We start from the raw sequence: 17,917 nt of genomic DNA on the forward strand, positions 1-17,917 counted from the left end.
ACCATGGTGTCCTTCCAAGCCAGTTCAGAAGACTCTGCTTGGTTACCAAAGGCAATACCATTTTATATTTCCCTTCTGGGAGAGGGGCGGTCTAGAAATCAAATAAAAGAAATCAAATAAAAGTTAAGTTAAAGTTAAAGTGGTGTAAGGGGTTTAGGCCAGTGGTGGGTTTATAATTTTTTTACTACCAGTTTGCTCGTGCGTGCGCATGCGCGCGTGACGCTTCTGCACATGCGCGGAAGCATCCGGGCAGGTGGGCGGAGCCTCCCGCTGCCCCCGCCACTACCGGTTTGCCAGATCTGGGCCAAACTGGGAGCAATCCACCTTTGGTTTAGGCCCCGTGTTTTGCACTTGAAACCTCCAAGAAGCCATTTGTAGGGTCATTCAGCGGTATGGGATCGAATAACATCAACATATAGCAATAATAATAGCACTTAGACCAGTGTTTCTCAACCGTGGCAACTTTTAAGTCCTGTGGACTTCAACTCCCAGAATTCCCCAGCCAGCTGGCTGGGGAATTCTGGGAGTTGAAGTCCACAGGACTTAAAAGTTGCCAAGGTTGAGAAACACTGACTTAGACTTATATACCGCTTCACAGTGCTTTACAGCAGGGGTCTCCAACCTTGGCAACTTTTAAGACTTGTGGACTTCAACTCCCAGAGTTCCTCAGCCAGCTTTGCCAAGGTTGGAGACCCCCTCGTTTAAAGCTCTCTCTAAAGCGGTTGACAAGAGTCAGCCTCTTGCCCCCAACAATCTGGGTCCTCATTTTACTGACCTCGGAAGGATGGAAGGATGAGTCAACCTTGAGCCCGCGAAAAACAAACTCCTGGCAGTTCTGCAATACAGGTAGTCCTTGACTTACAGCAGTTCATTTAGTGACTGGTTGAAAGTTACGACGCCACTGGAAAAGGGTGATTTAATGACCATTTCTCACATTTCACACCCGTTGCAGCATCCCCACAGTCATGTGATTTACATTCGGATGCTTGGCAACTGACTCACATTTGTGACAGTTGCAGCATCCCGGAGGCAATCTCCTTTCGTGACTTTCTGACAAGCAAAGTCAACGGGGAAAACCAGATTCACTTAACAACTGTGTTACTAATTTAAGAACCGCAGTGATTCACTTAACAAACGTGGCAAGAAAGGTCATAAAATGGAGCAAGCTCACTTAACAAATGTCTCACTTAACAACATAAATTTTGGGCTCAACTGTGATCATAAGTTGAGGAATACCTGTACTGCATTCTAACCACTGAGCCACCACGGCTCATATTGATGGTACGGTTATATTCCTTTGCCTAAACTGAACTAAAGATGCTGTCTTACTTTTCTCCTAGTGCCTGGAAGCTATTTGGGGGGATAGGGGGTGTCTGTGTGTCCAGATGAGGAAAAACATGTATCAACTATATTAGGTGGAAACTAATCAAGGAGAGAAGCAACTTAGAACTGAAGATAAATTTCCTGACAGTTAGAACAATTAATCAGTGGAACAGAAGTTGCCTCCAGAAGTTGTGAATGCCCCAACACTGGAAGTCTTTAAGGAGATGTTGGATAGCCATTTGTCTGAAGTGGTGTAGGGCACTGATGGCAAACCTTTTTGTCGTTGCATGCCAAAAGTGTGCGTGCCCACACCCATAATGCAATGCGCCCCCCCTCATGCACACTCGTCCCCCTGTGCACGCGCCCATGACCCCCAAGCACAACCCGACCCCCAACACAGGCACGTGCGTTCCCCCCCCCCCGTACCTCGTTTTGGTCCTAGTAGGCGTCCCTGCAGCCTCCTGAGACCAAAAATGGGCTGCGGGTGGGTGCGCCCCCCCACCTCTCGCATGCATGCATGTCTCCCACACGTGCCCCGCGCATGTACAGCAGAGACCCGAAAATCAGCTGGCTTTCTGCCTAAGCAGGGCTTTGGACTAGAAGACCTCCAAGGTCCCTTCCAACTCTGTTATTCTATTCTATTCTATTCTATTCTATTCTATTCCACTCCACTCCACTCTTACAAGACTGAATGGCTGTGCAACTTAGGTCTTTCATGCTGGCTCTGAGTAGGATTGCGGTTCCTCTCTGATATGCAATTTGTGGCTCCTCCTGGCCTTCCTTCTTCTATGATTCCATTGTGATTCTAGGCAGTCGGTGTAAACTTCCAGGTGTAAGAGCCTAGTGGTGATATTTATTTATTCATTTATTTACTTACTTAAAGAGCAACATTCCTCTAACCCAGGTCCTTGGAAAGGGCCCGATAGCAGGACAAAAAGGCCAAATCTGTGTGCGACCAAACAATAATAATTTATGAATTGTACAGCATATGCCACATGACTCCCAGCAAGTTATCACAAATGTTCCCTCTAAGCTCCCAGCAAGTTATCACAAATGTTCCCTCTAAGCAGCCGCGCACGTGGCAAGAAAACACCGCACAGTTTTCAACTGCCGCGCAGTGATTTCTACTGCCACAGGCTCCGGAAGCTGGGGAGGTCCTTTGCAGGCGGCTAGAACTGGCCGCCCGCAAAGGACCTCCCCGGACTTGTTTTGATGAGCACGGGGCGACTGATGGCAGTTGTGAAGCCCCCAAGCCCCCACCGCCACCGGAATAACTGCTGCCACCTCCTCCTCCTCTAACAGCACTGCCGGATTTGCTGCCTGGCGCTGCGGCTGAGGTGAAGCCGGCAAAGCTCCCGCTGGCGCCCCCACCCATGGCAGCGGCGCCTCCCCCTCCGCTCGGAGCACGAGCTGAGCCCCGCGTCACCACTGCCCCCTCCTCCTCCGCCGTGCTTTTGAGGAGCCATGAGGCTGTGGGAGCCAGTAGGAAGGCGGCGGCGGGGGGGGGGGGGAGCAGGGGAAAAAAAGGCCTCATGGCTCCTCAAAAGCACGGCGGAGGAGGAGGGGGCAGGAGTAACGCGGGGCTCAGCTCAGGTGCTCCGAGCGGAGGGGGAGGCGCCGCTGCCACGGGTGGGGGCGCCAGCGGGAGCTTTGCCGGCTTCACCTCAGCCGCAGCGCCGGGCAGCAAATGTGGTGGTGCTGTTGGAGGAGGAGGAGGAGGAGGAGGAGGTGGCAGCAGTTATTCTGGTCTTGGCTCGTCGGCATCTTCAGCGGCAGCCCTGTCCACGATGAAGAAACCAAAGATGGAGCAGATCCACACAGATGACGTCGCTGCAACATGACTGGAGGAGTAATTCTGGGAGTTGAAGTCCACAAGTCTTAAAGCAGTAAGGTTTGAAGACCCCTGCGTTTTTTTTCTAAAGGGTTAGGGGTGCAAGGGTCTTGTAACTTGACAGCTTTAAGACTTGCGTGCTTCAATGCCAGTTCCTGAGCCAACATGACTGGAGGAGGAATTCTGGGAATTGAAGTCCACAAGTTTTAAAGCTGTCAGGTTTGAAGACCCCTGCGTTTTTTTTCTAAAGGGTTAGGGGTGCAAGGGTCTTGTAACTTGACAGCTTTAAGACTTGCGTGCTTCAATGCCAGAGTTCCTGAGCCAACATGACTGGAGGAGTAATTCTGGGAGTTGAAGTCCACAAGTCTTAAAGCTGTCAGGTTTGAAGACCCCTGGGCTTTTTTTCTGAAGGCTTAGGGGTGCAAGGGTCTTGTAACTTGACAGCTTTAAGACTTGCGTGCTTCAAATGCCAGAGTTTTTGAGCCAACATTTTGGTTGCTAAGCAGGAGCGTTGTTAAGTGATACTGATATTATATAACACTTTTAATTAAGCGGGTACCTTGAAGAAACATAACTTTGAGTTTCAAATAACAGTGATTTCGTTGTTGTCTTAGGTGACATCTGTGAAAAAAATTCAGGTGCTCAGGCATGAAAATGTGCCGCTCAAACACTATACTTTTCTGCTCACATTGAAAAAAAATTAGAGGGAACATTGGTTATCACACATAAAGCTATCCGTGGCACTGGGGTTGGCACCCTCCAAGCAACACCTCCAAAGGTGGCTTAAAACACGTGCTTTTTCTGTTGTCAAGTCTGCCCTTTGAAGTGCTCCTCCTCACTACTGACCAAGATAGCTGGACTCTAGCAGTCTCCCAGAGAGATATAAAACACCCATCTTCTCTCCCATCCGGGACCAGGATGGTATATAAGTCAGTTCTGCAGTGAGAATATATGTTATTATTAGCATCCTCGATTAAGTGCCATTTATTTTGGTGCTGCACAGTATTTTCCTCTTTGATCCTGATTTTCTCTGATTTTAATTGGTGTGCGCCACTTAAGAGTTAAACTGGGAGAGTGGTAGCTTTATAAATCTTTTAAACAAACATCTATATAAAAGTCTGACTCAGCGGGTCTGTTTACCAAGTCCTAGCTGCTGGCTACTCCATAGAATTAAATGTACAGTTGCAATTTTAATCACTTGACTCTTGGTTTTGATAATTTCCCATTAAGATGCATTCCAAGAGAAAGAGGAGGCCCATGAAAGAGGGGTGAGGATAGGATGATTTACTTTTTAAGTCTTTAAGATGATGTTGGATAGCCATTTGTCTGAAATGATATAGGGTTTCCTGCCTAGGCAAAGGGTTGGACTAGAAGACCTCCAAGTCATCTGCAGCTAAGCTTAAATTCAGCCCCGCCAAAGAGGTCTCCCATCAGAATCAAACTAAAAGTGGAATTTCAAATAAAGCTAAAAGCTCCCTTGAGTCCAGTTTCGGGCAAAAGATAGAAGCAGTTTGCGCTGTCTATTTCTAGGCTGGCGTAGTGATTTCTTAGCCTGGTCTACAGCCCTGAAATTCTCTGGGGATCTCCTATGCGGGTAGACATCGAGTCTGATGCTGATTTGATTTCATTTTGAGATCAGCCGTGATCCCGAGAAAAGAACGATGCAGCCCCATTTCCATATCACCCTCTAAAAGAGCCCCCCCCAACTCTCTGTCTCATGAAGCCCTGGATTGTTCATGGACACCCATCATTTACAATGTGATCATGATTTAATAAATAACGACATAGAATAGAATAGAATAGAATAACAGAGTTGGAAGGGACCTTGGAGGTCTTCTAGTCCAACCTCCTGCTTAGGCAGGAAACCCTACACCACTTCAGACAAATGGCTATCCAACATCTTCTTAAAGACTTCCAGTGTTGGGGCATTCACAACTTCTGGAGGCAAGCTGTTCCACTGATTGTTATAAGTGTCAGAAAATTTCTCCTTAGTTCAAAGATGCTTCTCTCCCTGATTAGTTTCCACTCATTGCTTCTTGTTCTACCCTCAGGTGCCTTGGAGAATAGTTTGACTCCCTCTTCTTTGTGGCAACCCCCGAGATATTGGAACACTGCTATCATGTCTCCCCTAGTCCTTCTTTTCATCAAACAAGATATACCCAATTCCAGTAACCATTCTTTATTCATTTTAGAGCCTCGAGTCCCCTAACCATCTTTGTTGCTCTTCTCTGCAATCTTTCTAGAATCTCAACCACTTTCTTACATCATGGCAACCAAACTAGATGCCATATTCCAAGTGTGGCCTTACCAAGGCATTATAAAGTGGTATTAACACTTCACGTGATCTTGATTCTATCCCTCTGTTTATGTAGCCTAGAACTGTGTTGGCTTTTTTGGCAGCTGCTGCACACGGCTGGCTCATATGTAAGTGATTGTCCCCTCCATGTCCCCTCTCTCAGTTACTACGATTGAGCGAGGGTACCACCTACTGTACCTGTGTATTTTGTTTTTCTTGCCCAAATGTAGAACCTTACTTTTTTCACCATTTTATACTGTTTTATACTAACAGGATAAAAACAAGGAATAAGGACTTAATTGAGTTTCTATTGTTCCCTATGATGGGACCCCGAAAACAAGACTGAATAGAATATTCTATCAGTCTCTTTTCAGGCTGGGTCACAAAATTAAACTGAAGGATTGTTACTCAGCAGCCATTCTGCCTGATTGCAGGGAATTGGATAAAGTTGTACACCCCAGGAAGAGCAAGTCCATAATTTTGGGATGTTTCTCTACTTAGCACTCTCCCCATGGACGTAGCTGAGTATGATAGCAAGGAATGATTTCTATCAGTTGCATTTATCAACTTTGCCCAATTTATCCATGTCAGGGGGAGATTTCCACCCTGAATTAAGGAGGCGAGGATCTTGGCATTCCTTATAGCATACTTTTGAATAAGCGAAAATAAACCCGAAGCAAGATCTAATAAAAATATTTTTAATATAAAAGAAAATAAAAATACAAAAGTGCTAACTCAATTAACTACATTTTGGCAAGAGCTATGTGCCTGTCTCCTTCGGCAGGCGAACGGAAGATCAGAAGAGAAAGTTAAGGAATGTGAATGAGCATGCGTACTAAATCACTTGCAGATAAGAAATAGTTCAGTCTGCTGTATAACTCAGAATATAAGCACAAGCTGGCAAACCAATAAACGCAGTGACAATCCAACACTGGATAGGGCTAACCTGCACATTTAACAAAACTTCTCATTATACTTTTACAGATACGGTTCATTCAGCGACCGTTCAAAGTTACAGCGGCATAGGAAAAAAAGTGACCTATGACTGTTTTTCACACTTACGACCATTGCAGCATCCCCATGGTCACGTGATCAAAATTCAGACACTTGGCATCTGACTCATATTTATGACCATTGCAGTATCGCTGTGGTCATGTGATCACCTGTTATGACCTTCTGTCAAGCAAAATCAACAGGAAAGCTAGATTCACTTATTAACCTAAGCGTTTCTACCTTAACTGTAGTGATTCCCTTAACAGCTGTGGCAAGAAAGGTTGTAAAATGGAGCAAAAGTAGAGTAGAACGTCGAACTCCTTAGCATCAGAGCGTGTTAATAGTAATATAAAAAATACTAATACTGTGATGGTCATTTTGAAAAATCCTTTCTAAGCAAGTCCCAAAAGCCAAGAGGAACATACGTGCCACATTTCAAGTTTGTAGGCTTTACGGTTCTGGAAATTTCGTGATGCAGCATGAGTGGTTTTCGCTTTTATATAGAGAGATTTGATTAAAAGAGTTGAGGGACCGACCCTCTGCAGATGACACTAAATTAAGGGACTTGCTTATACTTTAAGAAAGAAAGAGAAGATTAAAAAAGGATTAGGCTTTAGCAGTGGGTTGAAATCAATATGATGAAATATAACAGGGAGAAACGCAAAGTCTTGAATTTGGCAAGAAAAAAAGGAAGGCTGTTGGATGGGAAGGGATTTGGCTGCACTGTATGTGAAAAAGAACTGGGCTTTCTAAAAGACCACAAGTTGAACGCGAGCCAACAAAATGAAACGGCTGCTAAAAAAGAAAACACGATGTTGGAAAGTAGCACCAGGAATACACAATCCTGACTGCGAAAAATAATGGCCCTACTCTGCTTTGCTATATTCAGATCCCACATAACCCCATCTCTCCAGTTCGACGACGCACTGCAGTCATTAGCAAAGTGGAAGACGTTCAGAGACAGCAAGGGGATTGGAAATTAAGTCCTGCAAAGAATGGCTACAGAGACTAAATGTCTTTATCCTGCAAACAAGAAGACAGAGGATAGGCATGAGGGCAATCTTCCAAAATGAAAAGAAGAGTTTCAATAAAGAAGGGCATGGATTTGTTGTCAGGCCTAGATGTCACCTTTTGCATTGGCTTGCTGATAAGCCAAAGGGTCCCCCCCCCCAGGCGGGGGGTGGGGGGAAGAGTGGGGAGAGGTGGTTAAGGTTTTGATTTTAACCTTCTGTATTAATCTTGTTACAGGACACGATCTTCTGATGAAGGGGGGGCATACTGTCAGGCCTGGAAGCCATCTTTTGCATTGGGCCTTCAGGCCTGCCACATTTAATACTGTGGGGAAATAGGAGGGGGGATTATATGGAGAATGGGAGATATATAGTCTAAATAACATTCCTTTCTCAGAGAGTCAAGGATACCTTGCCCAGCATCTGGAGTGGCGTGACTGGGAGGCATCTCCAGCTGGGACAGTTCCTGATTGGGCCATGTGACGGACATGTGGGTGATGGGCAGGGACTTTGACTTTCATTTGGGTGGGGAAAAGCTGGAAGCTTTCAGATTCGGGTTTTCCCAGATGTGCCAATATGACATCTCTAATACAATGGAACTTTGAGGAAACTCAAGCCTCCGAGTCTTCTTTCGTTAGTGGGTTTACTTGGAACCCTGACACTTGTTCTTCACTTTCCAAGAGATCATAACTATTGAGTTGAAACCACAGGGAAATAGGATGCTTCACGAAGTGGCACAGTCTTTTTTTTACCAGAGATCTTCAAACAAACGCTGGATAGCTAATCTGCCCAAACTACTTTAGCAGATCTTGCACCGAGTGGATTGGATGAGTTGATTTTTGAGGTTTTTTTTTTATCTCTATGGCCTGGCCTTTCTGCTCTACTCTGGTTCCCTCCAATATATTACTGTTATAGTTTCCATTTGCCTTTGTCTTTGAAAAAAAATTCAGAAGCTGCAGCAGGTCCAGAATGCAGCAGTCAGGCTCCTGTGACATATTCCTCATTGGGGGCATGCGACACCAGTCCTGGATCAACTTCACTGATTATGAAATAAATCTATACACCAGGGCTGAGAAATTATTCTATTCTATTCTGTTCTGTTCTATTCCTATTCTATATTCTATCCCATCCCATCCCAATTCTATGAATTTTGAAAAAACTGTTGTACAGCTGACTTTTCAGTGGGTACTTCATGCCATTCTTGATGGCTGTTTTAAGAATGGCGTTATAAGGATTGTTATTTACTGACTCATCCGTTTGTTGTTAACAAAAGCGGTTAAGAGTCAAGAGCTGACTTTGGTGGAAGTGAGGGAGTTCTAAATAAAACAGATTAATACAAAAACCAAACTGGTGATTGAGGCATCAGGCTAGAAAATAGGATGCTCTAGTCCAGGAGTGTCCAAACTTGGCAACTTTAAGACTTGTGGACTTCAACTCCCAGAATTCCCCAACCAGCCATGCTGGCTGGGGAATTCTGGGAGTTGAAGTCCACAAGTCTTAAAGTTCCCAAGTTTGGACACCCCTGCTCTAGTCCCACCTTGTCATGAAATACAGTCACTCTCTCAGGCCAACAGACCCTCAGAGGGTTGTTGTTGTTGTGGGGAAAATAGGAGGAGGAAGGCGTTTATTTATTTATTTATTTATTTGCACTTCTAGACCACCCCCTCTCCCAAAAGGGACTCGGGGCGGTGTACAGTCCACACAGCAAATACATCGTCCACAGTAAAATTCATTAAATAGATAAACAGATGAATAAATAAATAAATATGGAGGAGGTAAAAGAATTAAAAGAACTGTACAGCAAGAATATAAATATGGCTTTAAAACCCCTAAAATCAATTAAATTTAAAACAATACCCTTAAAATACCAGTTAAAAATATATTTCCAGGAGGTAACAGTTATAACAGTTATAATTATGCCAGGCCAGCTAATCGGAACAGGTGAGTCTTTAAAGATGGTGATCAAAACCTTGAAACGCACCCGAAAAACCACAGGCAGCCAGTGCAGCTCGCGCAGGAGTGGTGTTACGTGGGAGTATCTGGTACTCCCCATGACAACCCGCGCGGCCGCGTTCTGGACTAGCTGCAGTCTCCGGGCGCGTCCCAAGGGAAGCCCCATGTAGAGAGCATTACAGTAGTCCAGGCGAGACGTCACCAGCGCATGAGTGACTGTGCGTAGGGCATCCCGGTCCAGTAGGGGGCGCAATTGGCGCACCAGGCGAACCTGGTGGAACGCCCCCCTTGCCACGGCTGCCACATGGTCATCCATTGACAGCCGGGCATCTAGGAGGACGCCCATATTGCGCGCCCGTTCCACAGGGGGCAATTGCTCGTCCCCTATGGCCAGCGATGGAGTCAGCTGGCTGAACCGAAGTGCCGGTAGCCACAGCCACTCAGTCTTGGAAGGATTGAGCTTGAGTCTGTTGTCCCCCATCCAGGCCCCGACGGCTTCCAAACACCGGGACATCACTTCGACAGCCTCGTTGGGGTGGCTTGGGGTTGAGATGTACAGCTGGGTATCATCAGCGTACAGATGATATTCAACCCCAAAACCACGGATGATCTCGCCCAGCGGCTTCACATATGCATTGAACAGAAGGGGCGAGAGGACCGACCCCTGCGGCACCCCACAAGAGAGTGGCCTCAGGGTCGACCTCTGCCCCCCTGTCAACACATATTGCATCCGGCCGGAGAGGTAAGAGCCGAACCACCGTAAAACGGTGCCTCCGACTCCCATCCCCTCCAGCCGGCGCAATAGGATACCATGGTCGATGGTATCAAAAGCCGCTGAGAGGTCTAATAGGACCAGGATAGAGGAACAACCTCTATCTCTGGCCCTCCAGAGATCATCAACCAACGCGACCAAGGCTGTCTCTGTGCTGTGCCCGGGTCGGAAGCCGGACTGGCGTGGGTCTAGATAGTCAGATTCATCGAGGTGACGTGGAAATTGCTGCGCCACCACATTCTCAACAACCTTCGCCAAGAAGGGAAGGTTGGAGACTGGACGATAATTAGCTAGCTCCATTGGGTCAAGTGAAGGCCTCTTGAGTAAGGGCCTCACCACCGCCTCTTTCAAGGCAGTTGGTAAGGATCCCTCACCCAATGAGGCGTTCACCAGGCCCAAGTTATTAGGCATGTGTGCATCATGAATTATTTATAAAAATAATGAAGGCAGGAGATACACACACACACACACACACACACGTATGTATGTATTTGTGTTACAACCCCTGGTATGCCCAAATACTTACTGGGTTCAAATCCCAGTAAGGGTATGGCTAGCTGATGAGAGCTAAATAGCTTGAAATAGATCTATACTAGTCTCCCTTTATTTACTGATCAGCACAAAAACAACACACACACACATACCGTGTTTCCCTGAAAATACAACCTACTCCGAAAGTAACTCTTAGCTTGATTTTTACACGTGCACCCAATATAAGACCTACCCTCAAAATAAGCCCTAATTTTGACTCCATCCACTCCAGGGTGCATGGCTAAAATTAAGATAGGGTGGGGATGGGGGTGGCGGTGGTGGAGACCCTGCACATCCCGACGATCCAGAGGCCTTCAGGAAAGCCTTGACGGCTGCAGAAGAAGTTCCTGAAGACCTCTGACAGCGAAAAGGAGGCCGGGGGCAACCCGTGCAAGTGAGGGGAGTCAGCGAAAGACATCCCCTTGAAAATAAGACCTGGTGCCTTTTTTTGGTGGCAAAAATATATATATAAGAGGGTCTTATTTTCAGGGAAACACAGTATATATATTGTCATCAGATACACACATGCACGCACCCTACTTCCCGCTGTCACTACATTAAAGAAAACCTCTAGGATCTCACTGTGTATGGTTGAAGATCTTTAACTTTAGCAAATGTACTCTTAACAGAGGGGAGAACAGCAAGTCCAACTCTTCCACTAGTCTTGTTTCAGCTTCTTAAACTTTCAGCCCGCTCTCTCCTTCAGCAGCCAAAACAATCAGACTGCATTCCACGCCAATGCTGCCAACTCCCTTACCTCCCAGAGGTAGATGCTTTCAGCAATACCTGCCAAGATGTAGAGGCCATTGGGAGCAGCTGTCAGGCAAGCCACTGGGCCCGGGCATATTATCTTCTGCTGGAGTTGATCCTAGAGACACAGAAAAAAAAATGCCGATGAGCACGGATACACGCATGACCTGAAAAGGGTTTCGACGGGGATCAGAGGGAGCAAGCCCTACCTGACAAACAAAAGGAGAAGACAGAGTGTGTGCCAGGCTTGAGAGGGAGAAATTGTCACTCAGTGGTAGAACGCACACTTGAGTTGCACGCAGAATATTCCAGATTCAATCATCCGGTTAAAAAAAAGGACCAGGCAGAAGGTGACAGAAAACCCTCTCTGTCTGATCTATACATGCTAAGTGAAGAATATGAGATAAACATGTACAATTAGGATGCTGTAGTAAGACTAGAGGCATCCAGAATAACCCATCTGTTTCCCATTTACAACATAGGCTTGGAGATGCATTAAGGAAGTCCACAAATGAGATACTAAGTCACTGGCTCTCTCCTGCTGCTGCTCCCCTGCATTTGGAGAGTAATTATTTTCAACCTTGGAGCTGCAGAGTTAATCCAAATACAGTCATTAGCGCGGATGGAAATTCCCCTTTCTTAGGACTCCTCTATTTAAAACCATTCTTGCATTAGAAGGAAATGCGTCTCTTAATACACACCTTGTCCCAATTAATTTCTTGTTGAATGAACCCCTAAATAATCAAGCTGTAGTATTAAAAGGAGCAAAAATACCTCTCTGCTTGTTTCTTAGTCTTCATGCTTCACCAAACGCTAAATTGCACCTAAACGAGAACTCCTACAAGGACGACAAGTGTTCTGTGCCTTCCATACAATCTAAAGATTGTCAACTCTAAATCTTCCAAGTTTAAATACTCCAGATTTGGGTGATGGGCCATTTAAAGAGAGAGATAAATTCACAGAAGATAAATCTTAATTACCAGAGGCCAAGGTAGGACATTGGGATCTCTTCATCCCCGAGATCCGACAAAGCAATTTTTATGTTCATAAAAGGCACAGCAGAATGTTAGCAATACCTAACTCTTTCCCTATTGAGGCATAGAAACATTTTAGTATTTTTAAAATAAGAGGTAATGTTGATGAGCTGCATTAAATACATATTTTACACTGGGACCAATATGTTATTTGTCTTTAAAATGAACGGAGACCCAGAAATGCACTAAAGTTTTTGGCTGTATCAGAGTGGATTTGGTTTAAATCAAATCAATTGCGATGTGGTTTTCCCATCTAGCTCAGCAAGAAGTTGTGCTTTGAATGTCAAGATGCTTTATTCTTTAAAGTGTTCCTGAGTTCGTTTTTGGAATGATACCTGTGTGTATATTACATATGGAGGGGTTTTTTTTTTAAATGATGTTTCTGATCTTTAGCTGCTGAGAGCCTTCAGAGATAAGGAGCGTACAAATAAATAAGGAACATCAATTTTTCAAAAGGAAAAAACCCTTTCATAAATTGCTTCTTCAAAAAAGGACTTTCTAACACGATTCACTTTTAGTTTATATAAAAGTTGGAAGGGACCTTGGAGGACTTCTAGTCCAACACCCTGCTAAGGCAGGAAACCCTATACCATTTCAGACAAATGGTTATCCAATCTCTTCTTTAAAACTTCCAGTGTTGGAGAATTCATAACTTTTGGAGGCAAGTTGTTCCACAGATTAATTGTTCTGTCAGGAAATTTCTTCTCAGTTCTAAGTTGCTTCTCTCCTTGATTAGTTTCCACCCATTACTTCTTGTTCTACCCTCAGGTGCCTTGGAGAATAGTTTGACTCCCTCTTCTTTGTGGCAACCCCTGAGATATTGGGACACTGCTATCATGTCTCCCCTAGTCCTTCTTTTCATTAAACTAGACATTCCCAGTTCCTGCAACCGTTCTTCATATGTTTTAGTCTCCGGTCCCCTAACCCTCTTTGTTGCTCTTCTCTGCACTCTTTCTAGAGTCTCCACATCTTTTTTACATCCTGGTGACCAAAACTGGATGCAGTATTCCAAGTGTGGCCTTACCAAGGGATTATAAAGTGGTATTAACACTTCATGTGAGTTTGATTCTTGATTATAACCATATCCTATTCAGTGCCTGGACAGACAGCCAAAATGTCTTTTGATTTTTCTTCTACTTTTTCTCTTTGTTCCACTCTTTTTTCCTCTCCTTTTAAGGATATTATACAATATTTTGAGAGCTGCAGTCATCTCAACTGGAAATGAAACGTTCCTTCTCTCTTGCTTTTCTTTCCTGTTTTATCATGTTCTATCGCCTCCAATTTTACTTTTTATGTTCTACTGGTTTTTTCTTTATTGTTGGCTTGCATTTAGCTAATTTGTATTCAGACAGTTAACAATTACTAAAGTGCTACTCACAGCATGATGATGTTTTTTTTTTTTACTACAAGACTACTTTATAATACACATTAAGATATACTTCAGCTCTTACAAAAATTGATATTGGAATGATATTTATTTATGGACCATCAGAATTCATTTAACATAATTTAGTTAGGCTTAAGATAAAAAGGTTGAAAGAATGTTTCTGTGGATACTGCTAGATGGGAATCATTAAATCTTACCTACTGGGATAGGAAAAACAATTTTTAAATTGAAATTGCAGGGTATTTTATATTTTGTATGGAATTCCTTATATACACGTTCTGAAAACTCTGTAGTGTTTCATATATTTCTATGTGGTTTTCTAATTCCAGTTATCTTTGAAGAAGATGCAATTGTCAATTCAAGATGAGGGTTTCATTTTTCCAAATCTTGACTCAAGAGTATTATGCATGCCTTTCAACTGGCACCAAATTCTGCTCATTTCTGGCAGCACAAATTCTTCATCCTGGGCACTTTTGCAATATCTGTACAGTATACAGAAAGTCCTCAACTTATGACCGCAATTGAACCCAGAATTTCCGTTGCTAAGAAAGGAAGTTGTTAAGTGAGTTTTGCCCCATTTTATAGACTTTTTGTCACAGTCGTTAAGCGAATCACTGCAGTTGTTAAATGAAAAATTTGGTCATTTAATGAATAGATGAATAGAATAGAATAGAATCTGGCTAGGAAGGTTAAAATCGCATCACTCCAGGACAGTGCAATTCATGCTAGTTGCCAAGCACCCTAATTTTGATCTTGTAGTTGTTGGGATGCTGTGTTGGTTATAACTGTGAAAACCAGTCAGAAGTCATTTTTTTTTAGTGCCATTGTAACTTCATATGGTCACTAAACGAATGGTTGTAAGTTGAAGTCTGCCTGTATAATGGCTTAAGTAATTGGATAATTTCAAAATCAATATATTTTAAAAATTGTTTATATAAATTCTCGATACTACTATACTATCCTATTATCCTATTTCTGGAACAATGATGGTACAATAGCCCAGATCTCAAAACTGATTTAAAAATGACTTTACGGAAGGTATCAATTAATGCTGCGAAGCTTACATTAGCTCAACTGGCGGATGATAACAAGGAGTTTTAATTTCTATGTTATGAGATATACGGTAGTAAATGCCATGTGTCAGCTGCCATCCTGTGGCAGCATCTACAATTACATTAACTGCCATCTCAATTTGGACCAGAGGTATTTTCAGCTTCAAAGGCATCTAAGGAATTAAATGAGATCATTAAATCCTATAAGACCATAAAAGTCCAGACTTCATAAATAGCTGTTATCAAATCAATCTGATATGAAAACTTTAAAGTGAGAATGCAATAAGGAACGGACTCCCAATTTGCTCAAACGAGAAAGAGAATGCTTTAACCTCAATATCAAACGTCTCATTAGATCTTCGAATACAGATTATGCAACAAAGAAATAATTATTTCGAACCAGCTGGATCCCACAGCATTTGTGCGGAAAAGGGATAAATAAAATCACCAGAATAGCACTTCATGAAAATATACACTGTTGTAAAGTCCTAAAAAGGGACGCGGTAGCTCAGTGACTAAGACACTGAATTTGTCGATCAGAAAGGTTGGCGTTTTAAATCCCTAGCGCCATATAATGGAGTGAGCTCCGGTTACTTGTTCCATCTTCTGCCAACCTAGCAGTTAAAAAATGCAAGTAGAAAAATAGGGATCACTTTGGTGGGAAGGTAACAGCGTTCCGTGGGCCTTCGGCATTTAGTCATGCCGGCCACATGACCACGGAGACGTCTTCAGAGAGCGCTGGCTCTTTGGCTTTGAAACGGAGATGAGCACTGCCCCCTAGAGTCGGGAACTAGCACATATGTGCGAAGGGAACCTTTACCTTTAAAGTCCTAAAAACAGGGGACAGCAGAGACAGAAGGCGGGTATGGTGGGAAAGGAAGGTGCAGAGGTGCGATCGAGAGGTAGAGGTAAATGGACAGGTGTAGGTGGTGCAGAGAAGGCAGGTTTGGGAAGAGTGGGCGAGCCCAGATGGGCAAGCAACAGTTGAATCTGTGTGATAGAAACGAAGGAACATAAGGAAAAGATGCTGAGAACAACCCAAGGGTGCTTTTTCACGAGGCAACTGGACTTTCTTGTTTTTTACAATACAATACAATACAATAATACAATACAATACAATAGTAGAGTTGGAAGGGACCTTGGAGGTCTTCTAGTCCAACCCCCTGCCTAGGCAGGAAACCCTATACCGTTTCAGACAAATGGCTATCCAACATCTTCTTAAAGACTTCCAGTGTTGGGGCATTCACAACTTCTGGAGGCAAGCTGTTCCACTGATTAATCGTTCTAACTGTCAGGAAGTTTCTCCTCAGTTCTAAGTTGCTTCTCTCCTTGATTAGTTTCCACCCATTGCTTCTTGTTCTACCCTCAGTTGCCTTGGAGAATAGTTTGACTCCCTCTTCTTTGTGGCAACCCCTGAGATATTGGAACATTGCTATCATGTCTCCCCTAGTCCTTCTTTCTCTTAAGCTAAACATACCCAGTTCCTGCAACCGTTCTTCATATGTTTTAGTCTCCAGTCCCCTAATCCTCTTTGTTGCTCTTCTCTGCCCTCTTTCTAGAGTCTCCACATCTTTTTTACATTGTGGCAACCAAAACTGAATGTTTTCTTTGAAGACATTTCATTTCTCATCCAAGAAGCTTCTTCAGCTCTGACTTCTTGGAGCCTTGAGAAGCGAAACGTCTTCAAAGAAAAAAAAAAGTCCAGTTGCCTTCTGAAAAAAGCACCTTTGAGATAACCATGACCTGGATGGCTGCGAATCTCTACAGACTTATGCCAAGAACACTGACAGATGGGCTGGTATGCAGGCCACATGGAAGGGCATGAAAGGCGCACATCTGCACTGCAGATTATTTGCCTTTCTCTCAGATTTGTCTTGGCTAAAATCTGAATTAACCTAGGTAATCAGTATTTTGCTCTGGCAGCAAAATGAGTGTGTATTTTGCACACATCGCTGCTTCAAACGTCTGGCACAAACGAAATGTTGGGAAAATAAACTCAATAATTAAACTGTTGAGAAGAAGAAAAGGGTTACATCTGTTCTACATTTAGGCAGCAAAAACGAAACGCACAGGTACAGTATAGGTGGTACCTTGCTCAACAGTAGTAATTGTGAAAGGGATCTTGGAGTCCTAGTGGACAACCATTTAAATAAGAGCCAGCAGTGTGCAGCGGCTGCCAAAAAAGCCAACACAGTTCAAGGCTGCATCAACAGAGGGATAGAATCAAGATCACGTGAAGTGTTAATACCACTTTATAAGGCCTTGGTAAGGCCACACTTGGGATACTGCATTCAGTTTTGGTCCCCACGATGTAGAAAAGATGTGGAGACTCTGGAAAGAGTGCAGAGAAGAGCAACAAAGAGGATTAGGGGACTGGAGGCTAAAGCATATGAAGAACGGTTGCAGGAACTGGGTATGTCTAGTTTAATGGAAAGAAGGACTAGGGGAGACAGGATAGTAGTCTTCCAATATCTCAGGGGTTACCACAAAGAAGAGGGAGTCAAACTATTCTCCAAAGCACCTGAGGGCAGAACAAGAAGCAATGGGTGGAAACTAATCAAGGAGAGAAGCAACTTAGAACTGAGGAGAAATTTCCTGACAGTTGTTAGAACAATTAACCAGTGGAACAGAAGTTGCCTCCAGAAGTTGTGAAAGCCCCAACACTGGAAGTCTTTAAGAAGATGTTGGATAGCCATTTGTCTGAAACGGTATAGGGTTTCCTGCCTAGGCAGGGGGTTGGACTAGAAGACCTCAAAGGTCCCTTCCAACTCTGCTATTGTATTGTATTGCTAATATCTGATTCTTCTCTGTTCCCGACCATCTTTCTCCTTATTATCACAGGTAAGTTGCAACAGATACCCCTCAAGAAAAGCAGATGTCAGCCAAAGAAAGGATGTTACCCCCACTTTAAGGCATTAACTTGCCATTCCTGTAACAAACAGAAGGTGAGGATTTTGGCCCTGGATGAAACTACTGCATAAGCCC

At 43.9% G+C, this 17,917-nt stretch overlaps 1 protein-coding gene across 1 annotated transcript in view; it reads right to left on the reverse strand.

Moving 5' to 3' along the window:
* The window catches only part of WDR18 (WD repeat domain 18), an 80,210-nt gene that overhangs the window by 55,185 nt on the left and 7,108 nt on the right, over nucleotides 1-17,917 (reverse strand). The window contains exon 2 of the mRNA XM_081935853.1: nucleotides 11,467-11,577. Within this exon, the coding sequence (XP_081791979.1) occupies nucleotides 11,467-11,577 (111 nt within the window). The remainder of the gene's footprint in view (nucleotides 1-11,466; nucleotides 11,578-17,917) is intronic.

Source organism: Natrix helvetica, assembly GCF_964273705.1.
Source record: "Natrix helvetica genome assembly, chromosome: 1".
Taxonomy (NCBI): Eukaryota; Metazoa; Chordata; class Lepidosauria; order Squamata; family Natricidae; genus Natrix; species Natrix helvetica.